Source organism: Carcharodon carcharias, chromosome 4, assembly GCF_017639515.1.
Source record: "Carcharodon carcharias isolate sCarCar2 chromosome 4, sCarCar2.pri, whole genome shotgun sequence".
Lineage (NCBI taxonomy): Eukaryota > Metazoa > Chordata > Chondrichthyes > Lamniformes > Lamnidae > Carcharodon > Carcharodon carcharias.
The window spans coordinates 110,635,838-110,650,767 of record NC_054470.1 but is presented as its reverse complement, the minus strand read 5'-3'; the positions used below and the strand labels follow the sequence as shown (position 1 = coordinate 110,650,767).

Below are 14,930 nucleotides of genomic sequence, written 5' to 3'. Positions count from 1 at the left end.
ATGACATTTCCAGAGATAAACAAGACAGACACTTATGGAGCAGCTGCCAAGTGAAAGCGGATGATAAGAATATTTTTCCAATGTTGCACTTCAGTGCATCAGTCTCGTGTTCTCAGACAGCCACGGTGCCTCACTCCTTCCAAACAGCTTTCCTTCAGCAATCAGGGCTTCAAACCCGTGATCAATTGATAAACCCACCTCCCGAGGAAAAGGCCGCTTGAGGGGCAAGCGACTGGGATTCCGGTTTCAGTCAGCCTAGCATCAGGCAATTAGGGTCAAACATACCGCTGGGAGGTTTCATCACATCGTCTCCCGCCTCTAGCTGCCCTGCCCTCAAACCCCATTTTGTCGCCCATCACATCTGTCATTACAAATGCCTCAACTTCCCACGGCCAATCAGAAAGAATACAATAAAAACCTCTTCACCAACCGATTGGACAATTCTTGACTGTCAGTCAAACAGCCTTCTTCCCATCCCTGATATTTCTGTAACTATTAAAAGTGCTCATATGATTTTAAAAAAACATAATTTTGTTTAACGTTGCTATGATTTTACCCCAGAGTTTCTCACAGCAGTGTCCTGAGATTAATCCTTTATTTCCTGGAGACTTCAGGACAAATCTAGAGGGGCTGGCAAACCTCAGGAAAGTCAGGGAGGTAATTGGGCAAAAGAAAGCAGGCCCCAGATAGTGTTAGATGGTTTAGTTTGTATGATTAGAGGAGATTAGAGCAGTGTGTTGGCTGTAATCTGAACATAGGCTATTTGTTCCCAAGGTATTGTCCTGTTCAACTGGTGACAATAACATGTTGCCAGGCAATGTTAAAAAAGACACATGGCGATTTGCCTGGCAATCAAGATAGATAATCCCTTGGCTACACACTCATCTAAATACAATCTCATTACATTACATCCAGGAAACCGGAGCCTTGAAAAAGAACAGTACCTTCCATTATTTTTAAACAACTGATTGTTTGTCTTATCAACAAGACACAAGTACTTGTAGCGAATGCCAGCAATGCCAAGCTGTTTACCTTCATTTTTCCATTAGCTCACACTGAGCCCAGGCTCCAGTGCCCCATTTACAGCCCAGTACAGATGAATTCCTCTGGGGTTTACACTGAGAGTTGCCTACCTTCAGTTTATGGGCTGCAAGTTGTTGAATCGCTTGAGGTGCCAATTTTAACTGTTGTACCTGACTCATTTGCATGATGTTGCTGTGGGTAGCACTCTCACCTCTGAGTCAGGCCCACTCCAGAGATTTAAACCCATAATCCAGGTGGAGATCGAGGGAGTACTGCACTGTTGAAGGTGCCAGTTTTCAGGCGAGATGTTAAACTGAGGCTCCCTCGGGGGGGTTTTTTTTTATTCATTGGAAGTGGGCGTCGCTGACTATTGCCCACTCCTAATTACCCTTGTTCTTGTTCAGGGGGAATTTAAGAGCCAACCACATTGCTGTGGCTCTGGAGTCACATGTAGGCCAGACCAGATAAGGACGGCAGATTTCCTTCCCTAAAGGTCATTAGTGAACCAGATGGGTTCACAATCAACAATCTTTTCACGATCATCATCAGACTTTTAATTCCAGATTTTTTTTATTGAACTCAAATTCCACCATCTGCCGTGTCAGGATTCGTACCCGGGTCCCCAGAGCATTACCCTGGATCTCTGGAATACTAGTCCAGCGAAAATACCACTACACTATCACCTCCCCCGATGTAAAAGATTCTATGGCACTGTTTCAGAGAAGGATGGTGGGGGGCGTTCCCCCGGGCCAATACGGATCCCTCAACCACAGATAAACTGTTTGCTTATTGCATTGTTGTTTGTGGGAGCTCGCTGTGCGCAAATTGGCTGCCACGCTTCTTGCATTACTAGAGTGGCTGCCAATCATCATTGGCATAAAGCACTTTGGCATGTCCTGTGTTTTTTGAGAAGTGCAAAATAAATGCAAGCTTTTCATTTCTTATTTGTATGAGTTCAATGAAGAAATGTACATTCCAGTTGCTTCAATTCCCATGGGAGCCATTGGCAATCAGAGCAGGGAGACAGTGGTGTGGTCGTAATGTCACTAGACTAGTAATCCAGACACCCAGGCTAATACCCTAAGAACACGAGTTTGAATCCCGCAACAGTGGAATTTGAATTTAATTAATAAATTCGATAGATTATTAAATCTGGAATTGAAAGCTAGTCTCAGGAATGGTGACCATGAAACCATCGCTGATTATCATAAAAAACCATCTGGTTCACTAATGTCCTTCAGGGAAGTAAATCTGCCGCCCATACCTGGTCTGTCCAGTGGTTGACACTTAACTACCTTCTGTAAGTCCAGTAAGCCACTCAGTTGAAGAGCAATTAGGGATAGGCAACAAATGCAGGCCTTGCCAGTGACACCCACATCCTAAGAAAGAATAAAAAAAAACACCTGTTCACTGGCCTGGGTTTTCCTCCACAATCCCACTCTAAATTAGATATGACCATGGTGGAAAACACAGGGAGATTAGGCAACAGCATTCCCACCCCAACCTTCATTTCCTTTCCACCTGCCCCCGCCAACCTCGGCTTGGCCAAGAAGGAAAGGGACTCGCCTTTCCAGGCAGGCAATCCATAAACAACAAGGACGACAATTTGCATTTTTATAGCGCCTTTAATGCAGTAAATCATTCCAAAGCACTTCACAAGAGTGATATCAAACAAAATTTGACACCAAAACTCATATGGAGATATTAGGACATATGACCAAAGAAGTTTGGTCAATGAAGTAGATCTTAAGGAATGTCTTAAAGGAGGAGAGAGGGAGAGAGGTGGAGAGGCATCAAGGTTTAAGGAGGGAATTCCAGGGCTTAGGACCAAGGCAGCTAAAGATACAGCCAAGATGGAGGTGCTGACTTTCTAATGAGGCGTAAAACATATGCTCATTTGCCCTCTCAGGTGGATCCAAAAGATCCCATGGCCTCTATTTTGGACGAGAGTTGCGGAATTGTCCCTGATGTTGTGGGTCAACATTCAGCTTTCAATCAACACCTAAAACAACAAAATAGAGGATAGGTAAGAGGTCAGAGGTCCTGGAAGGCTTGTAGGGCTGGAGGAGGTAACAGAGGTAAGGAGGTCAGTGCAAAGCCGGGAGGGATTTGTAGACGTGGATGAGAATTTTAAAATCAAGGCTTTGCTGGACCAGGAGCCAGTAGGTTAGCAAGCACAGAGGTGATGGGTGAGTGGGACTTAGTATGAGTTAGGATACAGGGAGCAGAGTTTTAAAGGTGAGGCGAGAGTGACTGCTCTTGACATCAAGTCCGCATTTGACTGAGTGTTGAATCAGGGAGCTCTAGCAAAACTGGAGTCAATGGGAATCAGGGGAAAGCTCTCCACTTGTTGGAGCCATACCAAGCACGAAAGAAGATGGTTGTGGTTGTTGGAGGTCAATCATCTCAGTTCCAGGACATCACTGCAGGAGTTCCTCAGGGTAGTCTCCTTGGCCCAACCATCTTCAGCTGCTTCATCAATGACCTTCCTTCCATCATAAGGTCAGAAATGAGGATGTTCACTGATGAATGGTGCTGAACATTGTGCATTCGTGACTCCTCAGATACTGAAGCAGTCCCATATCCAAATGCAGCAAGACCTGAACAATATCCAGGCTTGGGCTGACAAGTGGCAAGCAACATTCGCACCACACAAGTGCCAGGCAATGACCATCTCCAACAAGAGAGAATCTAACCATCACCCCTTGACATTCAATGACATTACCATCACTAAATCCCCCACTGTCAACATCCTGGAGGTTACCATTGACCAGAAACTGAACTGGGCTAGCCATATAAATATTCTGGCTAAAAGAGCAGGTCAGGGGCTAGGAATCCTACAGCGAATAACTCACCTCCTAGCTCCCCAAAGCCTATCCACCATCTACAAGGCACAAGTCAGGAGTGTGATGGAATATTCCCCATTTGCCTGGATGAGTGCAGCTCCCACAATACTCAAGAAGCTTGACACCATCCAGGACAAAGCAGCCACTTGATTGATAGCCCATCCACAAACATTCACTCCCACCACCACTGATGCACAATAGCAACAGTGTGTATCATCTACAAGATGAACTGCGGGAATTCACCAAGGCTCCTTGGACAGCACCTTCCAAACCCACAACCACTACCATCTAGAAGGACAAGGGAAGCAGATTGATGGGAACACCACCACCTGGAAGTTCCCCTCCAAGTCATTCACCATCCTGACTTGCAAATATATCGACCGTTCCTTCACTGTTGCTGGGTCAGAATCCTGGAATTCCTTCCCTAACAGCACTGTAGGTGTACCTACACCACATGGACTGTAGCAGTTCAAGAAGGCAGCTCACCCCCACCTTCTCAAGTCTGATTCAGGATGGGTAATAAACTCTGGCCTAGTCAGTGAAGCCCACATCCCATGAATGCATTTTTTTAAAAAAATGAGCTCAATTTACGTAGGGTGGAAGATGAAAAGCCAGCCAGGAGAGCAGTAGAATAGTCAATGCCAGAATTAACAAAGGCCTAGACCAGGGTTTTAGCAGCAGGCTGAGGGGAGGGAATGTGGTGGGGGGAGCAGTGGGGTGGTGCTAGTGGTGGGGTGTTGGTGGAGGGTAGGGGGGGTTGGTGGGGGGAGCAGTGGGGTGGTGCTGGTGGAGGGGTGTTGGTGGGGGGTAGGGGGGGTTGGTGGGGGGAGCAGTAGGGTGTTGCTGGTGGTGGGGTGTTGGTGGGGGGGAGGGGGGTTGGTGGGGGGAGTAATGGGGTGGTGCTGGTGGGGGGGATGTTGGTGGGAGGAGGGGGGGATTGGTGGGGGGAGGAGGGGTGGTGGCAGAAGCTGGCAGGCTGCTGATATCCCAACTTCCTGCCCTTGCCACCCCCCTACACCACCCCACGCCACCCCACCCCCCCCAACCCGCCCCCACCCCCGGGAACTTCTAGGCTCCCAGTTGATCTTCAGAGCCCTGCAATCCCTTTCTGCTCGACTTTAAACTGGACCTCAGGAGACCCCAAAGCCCAAAATGCAATTAAAATGATTAAGGTGTTAAAAGCATAATTTACTGGACAGCATGAGTAAAATATGGATTCCATGTTTACAGTAACAGTACAATCTGCGCGTTCTAATCTTGATTAAAAGTGCACAGAAATCACATTTTCAAAGAAAACAAATCTTCAATGTTGCATAGAATCACATCACATACAATGTACAGCACCGAAACAGGCCATTCAGCCCAACAAATTTATGCCAGTGTTTATGCTCCACATGGGCCTCCTCATCTCACCCTATCAGTAAATCCTGCTATTCCTTTCTCCCTCATATACTTATCCAGCTTCCCCATCAATGTATCTGTGCTATTCTGCACAAAAACTTGCTGTGAAAAAGGAAAAAGACCAGCATTTATAAAGCATCTTTCACAACCTCTTTAAGATCAATGAAATACTTTTTGAGGCGTAGTCACTGTCACAATGTAGCAAAGTCAGCAGCCAATTTGCACACAGCAAGCTCCCTAACCAGATAATCTATTGCAGTGATGTTGAATTGAGGGATAAATATTGCCCAGGACACGAGGGAGAACTCTGTTGCTCAAGTGCCGTTGGGATATTTCCCACCTGAAGGGGACAAACAGGGGCTCAATTTAAAATCTCTGACAGTGCTGCACTCTCTCAGTACTGCACAGGAGTATCTGCCTGGATTTTATGCTTTACTCCCTGAAGCAGGACTTGAACCCATAACATTTTTTTTCACCCTGGGGGCAAGAATGTTATGTGGGCTGTGGTCTCTATAGTCTCATCAGTCCCTGGGTATAGAAGAATTTCTGGAATTCCTTATTGAATTTACTGTTGACTATCTTCTACATACCTTGTTTTGGATTCCCCCACAAACGTAGCCAAATAAATTTTACAAACATTGCTTTTCAGGCTTAATAACCCTTGGTATTAATGTGCCTGATGAGTCATTTTTCCAAAGCATTCTCATTCAATATTAAAAGCATTAAGCAAAAAAAAAATAATTGGAATGCACTGGGCTGCATTAATGAAAACCATCTGAATAATTATCCAATTAAGCAAGTTCAAATGCACGTGGTTGATAACGAATGTAATGCACTCTTGGATTCTATTGATAGCCTGTGATGCACAAGTGTTTTTTCAACAGAAAATGTACCAAATAAATGACAACGAGAAAAGAGACAGGATTCGCACAAAGTGCAGAATACTCCAGGAGTCTCCAGTTGGATCCCCTACCACAATCGCCGACCCCAATGTCACGGGACAGGGTCAAGTTTCACACATTTACCAATCTGAACCCCTCCTAACACCCCAATGGGCAGCAGAGGAACAGGGAGGAGGAGGAGGGCTAAACTCCCCCCGCCCCACTTCACTGAATTCGTAGCCATTCAATTTTAGCCAATCATAATAGACAAACAAAAATATTATTTTTTGCAATAATCCATCTTTTTGCTGAGGAGAGTAAGAATATAGTTGTAAAAATAAATATCTGTGCATGAGTTTGTTTTCAGAACCTTGCTCTTTTGCTTGGTGGTCTTTCAGGTTCTGAACATTGAACGAAAATTTTGAAAGATGACTCAACCATCAAGCAACCTAATACTTAGAGATAATCGGGATAATCCAAGTGCTTTACAAGAGCATTATTAAACAATATTAGATACTGAGACACATTCGGACAAATTAGGGCAGATGACTGAAAGCTTGACTGAAAACATAGGTTTTAAAGGAGCATCGCAAAGCGGGAGCCAGAGGTAGTGAGGTGGAAAGTGTCTTGTTTCTTTGATGCACACAGGCTGTGGACATAGTAGTTGAGCTAACTTTATTGATAGCACATTTTCCTAAGGTGAACACATAGCTGCAGTCTCTGAACTCGTTCAAGACAGGCTCCAACCTGTGCTATCTGACCTTCAGCCCCCAGGTTAGGTGACCCCATTTATCGTAGAGAGTACTGTATAGTATCTAATACTGGAGTCCACTGCCACAATCAGCTATTATCACAACAGAAAGGTTCAAAAGAGTGAATTCCAGAGCTTGGAGTCCAGGCAACTGAAAGCCTGGTTATCAATGATGGAGCGATTAAAAATCAGGAACATGGAAGAGCTTAGATTGGAGCGCAGAGATCATGGAGTGACTTGGGAAAAAAGGGATGATAATTTTGAAATTGAAGTGTTGCCGACCAGAAGCCAATGTAGGTCAGCGAATACAGAGGGTGATGAGTGAATAGGACTCAATGCTAGTTAGGACGTAGCACAGAGTTTTATATGAGATCAAGTTTACGTAGAGGGTGCACTTGCTGCCACTGTTATATTTAAGAGGCGTTTCTTTTCTCTCTCTGCAGGAGTGTGCGCCATTGGAAAGCCAATGTGCCTGCTCTTCGAGTACATGGCCTATGGAGACCTCAACGAGTATTTACGCACGAGGTCAGCCATTAATGTCCGCACCTTGAGCCAGGCCAGTTGCCCTCAGTGGAGTGTGGGCTCAGGCGACCTTATTCCCCTGAGCTGTACCGACCAACTTAACATCGCGAAACAGATCTCAGCAGGCATGACCTACCTGTCTGAGCGCAAGTTCGTTCATCGGGACCTGGCCACGCGCAACTGTTTGGTTGGCGAGCACCTGGTGGTAAAGATTGCTGACTTTGGCCTCTCCAGGAACATCTACTCTGCAGACTACTACAAAGCTAATGAGAACGATGCCATCCCTATCCGATGGATGCCACCCGAATCCATATTCTTCAACCGTTACACGACCGAATCTGATGTCTGGGCTTACGGCGTGGTCCTTTGGGAGATCTTCTCCTCTGGCATGCAGCCCTACTACGGCATGGCCCACGAGGAGGTGATTTACTATGTCCGAGACGGGAATATCCTCTCGTGCCCCGAGAACTGCCCGCTGGAGCTGTACAATTTGATGCGCCTCTGCTGGAGCAACATGCCATCCGACAGGCCGAGCTTCGCAAGCATCCATCGCATTCTGGAGCGCATGCACGAGAGAATGATGGTCTCAGTGCCCGTGTGATCCACCTCCAAAGCCCCTGTAACTCTGTGTACCTCCACGTGAGAATGGCGAGCACCCTTTGACTGGCATGGTTGACATGGGCAGCAGAAATGGAGAGCCTTGAGGGCACACAACGTGCCATCTGAATACACCACCACCAACAGTTACCATCATATAGATCTCCATTTCTGAAATCTGGGTCCTTATACTTTATCTAGATAACCCACGATCGGGTAGCGTTGTGAAGACACCAACCCTCATGTTTTTCAGTCATGAACCCTTTTGTGAATTATAATGGGATTTTATTAGTGATATATGACAACATAGTGTGAGGGGTTTTGATAGAGTAGATAAAGGGAAACTGTTTCCACTGGCAGGATGGTCACTAACCAGTGGACACAGATTTGGTAAAGCAAAATAAGCAGGAAATTCGATTTTTTTTTTAAACACAGTGAATTGTTATGACCTGGGAATGCACCAACCAAAAGGGCAGAGGAATCAGATTCAACAGTCACTTCCAAAAGGGAATTGGATGTATCATTGAAAAGCAGAGATTTGCAGGGATTCACAGAGGGTGCAATGGGGAGTGGGACTAATTGGATAGCTGGCACAGGGAAGATGGGCAGAATGGCCTTCTTCTCTGTTGTCTGATTTTATGATTCTGTTACCAAGACAGACTTTATTACAAAGCAGAAATATTTTCATCATTTAGTACAGGTGAGGTTTCTTTTTTTCAAAAACGTCATGCTGTGCTGATGGTTTTTCTTACTGAGGAATATGTATTGTCGTAAAACTGTAATTATGCAGGTGAACTTCAATAGACATCGGTCGAAAACCTGGGTCCATCAACAGTCAGATGGCCACATGTCCATAACTGTGGACAGATCCATGCTGCTGAAACTTTTGTTTTACTGGGCAAACAAGAGTGTTGGATAATCCAGCTGAAAATCTGGCTTAACTATTACACAAAGAGTAAGGCAGATGACCAATATTGTGAATTCTGGTGAAAAATCCCCTCTGCATCTCTCCAGTGATGTTGACCAATGAGTCACAAAATTTCTTCAGGCATCAGCAGCAGTTGAGGTAACTATTGAACATCTCTACACGTCCTGCAACTAACACTCTCCGGCCTATTTACTCGGGCTGTTTGTAACTGAGTAAGGATTTGTTCTGAGGAGCCTTGTGCTGAGGCTGAACCACTTTTGGATTCCTTTTGTTCCCTCCCCCTTCACTTTCTTTTCTCCCCACCTGAAGCAGTCCCCCGGAAGTGCTGGTGATTTTCGAGTTCTGATTATACTGAATCAGATGTCACCCCAGCCCTTCATGGATCCTACACACCAAACCTCTTAGCCAACAGACAGCGTGCTTTCCAAAGAATGAATGGGTATAATGCAATACACAACACTTCAGCTTTACCTTCTGTACAGCAGCGCTGTGTTTAAGCAAAATGAAAAATAAAAATCAATCTGATGGAAATTCCATTTCTCAATGAAGCATTGTCAACACAAAAGAGCTTAGGTTTTGGGAAAGTCACAAAGAAATCCCACAACTCAACAGTTCCCATTGATCCCAGCCATGAATGGTTGTGTTTTTTGTGGCTGCTACAATTAGCATTGAAAGGCCTTCTTGCATGAAAATACCACAGACTGTTACAGAGCAGAATATGTGGGTGAACGTCGAAACATTCTCTACAAATGCAGCAATTCTGTTGAACATAACAGTACTGAAGGGGCTGAGTCCCAACTGCAGGCAAACCATCAACCGGCTGTACAAGACAAGCTCGAAAAATTAAGTTGGTAATTAGTAAAATGATAAGCTTTTTAAGACTCTTGACAACATGGTGATCATGTTATTGGTGCAGTCAGTATCTTGTTAGGCAGATTACTGTGCCATTTTTGTGAGCGAGAGTTTGATGCTCTAATTCAAAGTTGTTTTGGGGAGCAAGGCAAAGATGGTGCATGTGCCAGAGCACTCCACATTTTCTATGGGGTTGTGGCACAATGACATAACTGTGCCAAGCTGAGATTACATTTTCCACCCTACGTCTTCTGCTGTATGGAGACAATGATTTCAGGGTGTCTTTTTGTCTCACCATAAGTCCTTGATATGTTGTCTTAGGACCTTAAGTTGCCTGAGAGGTTGGGGGGTAGTCATGGACATTATATTTATTTCCAGGGTTTTGTTTTATTTTCCTGAGTATGTTATGTGATATATATATATATTTTTTAATTCCCACATAATGTCACCCCATTATTGCAGGTCTAAATGGAGATGATTGGTTAATTTTTCCCCATCAGTCATGCTTGGGGACCGCACTGCTGCAAGTGACAGGGATTGATTTTATGTTTAGAATTTGTATTTTGTAACCAGCCTCCACTGACTGTATTTTTTTGTGAAGAAATAATCACTTTGTTTCATGCAACCATCATCCGTTCACTACACTGTGCTGGAGAAATAATCAATTTGTATTTTGTAACCATCCTCCACTATTTACATTAGGCTGGAAAATAACCACTTTGTATTATGCAACTATTCTCCACCCACTTTTGGAGAAATAACCAATTTATATCATGTAACTAATTCTCCAGCAAAATGCAGTCAGTGGAGGATAGTCAATTTATATGACACAACCATCCTCCATTCACTGCATCTTTGGTGGAGAAATAATCTTGCTTTTATAGGGAGGTGTTGCTGGAGTTTTGGTCCATGAGCTTTGTGTGCTGCAGACTTTTTTAAAATAGACTCTTTAAAAAGGCTCTTTAAATGTACTTTCCTTGCCCTAAGTCCTGCCTGCTTCCAACTCATTAGCTGATGCAGTGATACCAATACAAACTCTTTAGAAACAAGCAATTTTTCCAATGGGGAGTTCTAGGGTGCATTGAGACTGAAGCTTTAGAGTTGGGGCCAAGTGACTTCTGCTAAATTGAACTGGCACAGGAAGTCAGGGCACACGATTATGTGAAGATATGAGCAATGAAGGAACAAGATAAGCATTGCTGGTCAATCTAGCCTGTATCTCTCAATTGCGATACCTTGCCTATCTTGTGCACAAACTTGACTCTGGATCATAATGGAGTGGGACTCAGAAAAGGAAGTCTTGTACTGCTTAGATTTGACACCGTACAATGCGAGAATCCAGCGTGGCGGTAATTCTGGGTTAAAGGGTGCCCAGGCTGCTGCATTTCCTGGGCTCTTTGTGAACATATCTTACGTTAATTTATTCGAGGACACTCTCCTCCTTAATCTGTTAGCGATTACATTTCTAACTGGTCAGCACGCTTCTAGCCAGGCAATGGAAATCTGGTATCCTAATCCAGTTGCAGCTAACAGTGTCAGCTGCAGTGAAAGTGCACACTTAATATGAAATAATCCGCATCACAGAACCATGACTGCAGAACCACTTGTCCATTTAGTGTTTGGAAGAGTGAGGGGGCGGGGAGGGATATGTCATTCAGAAGAGGGGGATATTTGTGGATACTCCCAGCTTAGTATTGACTGTATACTGCCAGGGGCAGCAGATACAGAGAAACAACCGCAAACTTAGGATACATCTAATGGATGAAAGCATTCCCCACTTCTGTGGCATTTTTTTTATAGCCATGCTCTTGTCCCAAGAGCATTAGAAATAAGTTAAAAGTGGGGGAAGTTGAAAGAATAATTTTTGCCGTGTTTGAATTAATTTTACTGCCATCTCTCCATGTTTAGTGCTGCTGTGTACTTTGTGAATCCGTTTAAGGTATTGAAATATGCCGCAGAGTATTTGATTACTGGCTGTGTGCTTGAAGTATCTGAAATTACCTTTCTATAACACTAGTATAAAGCCTTGATAAGAGTGGCACTTCCACTAAATACAGTCTAGTGGCACTAAACAGGATAAGATAGGGCTCTGCAGAAGAGTCATATGGACTTGAAACTTTAAGTCAGTTTCTCTCTCCTCAGATGCTGCCAGACCTGTTGAGTTTTTCTGGCATTTTCTGTTTTTATTGAAGAATAGGGCTCACTGACTGACCTCTACCGCAAACAATTCTAGGTTAAAGCAGCCATTAGAATTTGCATGTGCCTTTGTAACTCAATCATCAATTCCTCACTTCCATTATGACTTCAAGATATTTCTTTAATAATTGTAAAAATTTCTTTATTTCAACTCTTTATAATAAATCCTTAATATCTTTTGCATCATTACAAAATCCAAAAATATCAAAATTGTGAAATAAATGTTATGATTTAAGTTACTAAATCTCTGGATGTTTTACTTCTTCTTAAAAATAAATGTCAGTAATCTTTTTTAAAAAAAGCTTTCTTCCCTGTCACTTTTTGGCCATGGATCACGTCCAATTCTTCTGCCAAAAGGCCATTGAAACAAATGATTTGTGTCAATCAGCTTTGAAGAGGCACGAGTTAAGATTCTGAAGTGATTAATCACCGTTCCGCCTTCCTTGTGGAGACCCCACTTGTAATCAATGTTGGGAATCATAGAGAGAGACCCATAACCTACTTTTCCACATCATAGGTAGGATGATACCAGAACTGAGAGGGCCCAACGATCAGGAAAAATTTAAATAGGCCAGAGCTCTGTTCTCTACAAAGGAGAAGGCTAAGAGGAATTATGAAGGGATGGGATAAGTTATACATACAGAGGATGTTTATAGGAGACCCCAAAACTGGAGACCATAAGTGTAAGATAGTTAATAAATCCAATTGGGCATCCAGGAGAAACTATTCAGAGGAGTAGTGAGAATTTGCTACCACAGGGAGTGGCTGGGGTAGAGGACACAGATGCTCTCAAGGTGAAGCTCGACATGAGGGAGAAGGAATTGAAGGATATGTTGACATGATGAAATGAAGTAAGGTGGGAGGAGGCTCATGTGGAGCATAATCACCAGCATGATGGGCTGTTGGGTAGCATGACTTGTGTGTGTGTGTTGTGGATACTATGTAAATCTGCATGTTGTGCACCCTCCTGATGTGCCCTATTTGCCTAAAACAAAAGAAAGAACAGGAAGCACTGTGTATAAGTTGAAGTAGCACAACAGAGTGGCCTTTGATTTAATACACAATAGTACATTTGCTGATATAAGTACAAGCACATTAAACAACTAATCAGATACCATGTACAAACTCATGGCAGTGTTATATTTTTACACGTCTCTCTAATGAGTCAAATAATTCAAGTTCCAACAGAAAGCCTAGATTCACATAATCTAATGATTATAAACTTCTGTTGATATCAAGATAACTATATTTGTAGTTTATTCAACTTTAAAACTATGTCCAATAAATCATATGGATTAAGCTATACCGAACTAAGCACTAAAGAAGTATTCCAGTGTTGAGCTCTCCCTCTACTATGGCTATCCTAGACATTGGAAATAATAAAATCGTAACTTGGTTCAATGCATGGAATAAAAGCAGCTTTTCTAAATAATGTCAATGTAAATCATGTTAACTGTACAGAACATCTTAAACATAGTCTAACTTATATCTCAAGTAAGAATCTGTCATTGCTTGGTTATACCATACAACAATTTATAAAACAAAATAATATCATATTACCTAAAGCAAAAGAAAGAACAGGAGACAGGTGTGTATAGATTGAACTAGTATAAGGGGGTGGCAAGATGGTCACTTCAAAGCACAGCATCTCCCACACCAGCACAGATTGGCCCATTGTCTCTATGAGGGTGTTTGGTTGTGGGTTGGTCCATTGTATCAACAGGTGGATGCTTTGTTGTGAATTGACTTCTAAGAGAAAAAGCTAACAGGGGGTACATTTGCAACAAATTACGGATTACGCACAGAATGTTGAATAAACAAAGTGATTATAAAGGGAAAATTTTCAAAAATGGGGGTAAGTGGTTTCTTGGCATTTTCACATATATAGGCTTAACAACAAAGAATCATTTGTGTTGTGGTACAGTTCAGTTCAGCTCCTCCCAGCCCTATTATTGCTTACTGTATTTCCTGATCTATAACTGAAGTTTACGGGAAAATTGTCGTTTGGTCGAGTTTTATATCAATTACTGAGTTTGCTCCCCCAGCAGTATATGGCCTTAAGATAATAACAGTGGGTGGGGGAAAGAAATGATTCATAGGGTGTCACTTTAGTCAGATCCACCTAGGATTTGATTGAGGTATACGAGATCTTGAACGGCTTTGACAAGGTGGACATGGAAAGGATGTTTCCTCTTGTGGGTGAGTCCAGAACTATGGGGCATTGTTTTAAAATTAGGGGTCACCCTTTTAGGACAGAGATGAGGAGAAACTTTTTATCTCAGCGGGTTGTGCGACTTTGGATCTCTCTGCCTCAGAGGGTGGTGGAGGTGGAGTCACTAGATATTTTTGAGGCGGAGGTAGGTAGATTCTTGTTAGACAAGGGAATCGAAAGTTATCAGGGGTAGATGGGAATGTGGAAATTGAAGCACAAACAGATCGGCCATGTTCTTATTGAATGTCGGAGCAGGCCCGAGGGGCTGAATGGCCTACTCCTGCTCCTATTTCAGTTGCTCATGCGTATGTTCATACCGGAGTGGGAACTGAGGGGATTCATCAGTCACTCGTTTTACACCCACCTTTTCTCATTTAATCTCTCCTATCGTCAGCCGAACACAGATCTTCCCTATTGTTCATTCCTCCCCACATTTTCTCCGCCTCCCCACTTGCTTAAAACCTATCACCTGTCTAACTTTTTCTAGTTTTGAAGGAAGATCATTGACCTGAAACGTTAACTCTCTTTCTCTCTCCACAGATGCTGCCAGACCTGCTGAGTATTCCCAATATTCTCTAGTTTTTGTTTCAGATTTCCAACATCTGCAGTATTTCACTCTTGTATTAATGGACTGAAACGTTTCTTGTTGGCTTTCAAAACGCTTTCTATAGTCAAGATTTGAGGAATCTACTTCTGCCTCTATCTTGCCTCATGGAAATCA

General features: G+C 43.3%; 1 protein-coding gene across 1 annotated transcript in view; it reads left to right on the top strand.

Moving 5' to 3' along the window:
- Positions 1-12,236, top strand: part of musk (muscle, skeletal, receptor tyrosine kinase) — a 145,952-nt gene extending 133,716 nt beyond the window's left edge. The window contains exon 17 of the mRNA XM_041186845.1: positions 7,346-12,236. Coding sequence (XP_041042779.1) covers positions 7,346-8,025 — 680 coding nt within the window. The 3' untranslated portion in view covers positions 8,026-12,236. The remainder of the gene's footprint in view (positions 1-7,345) is intronic.
- The last annotated feature ends 2,694 nt before the right edge of the window (positions 12,237-14,930 follow it).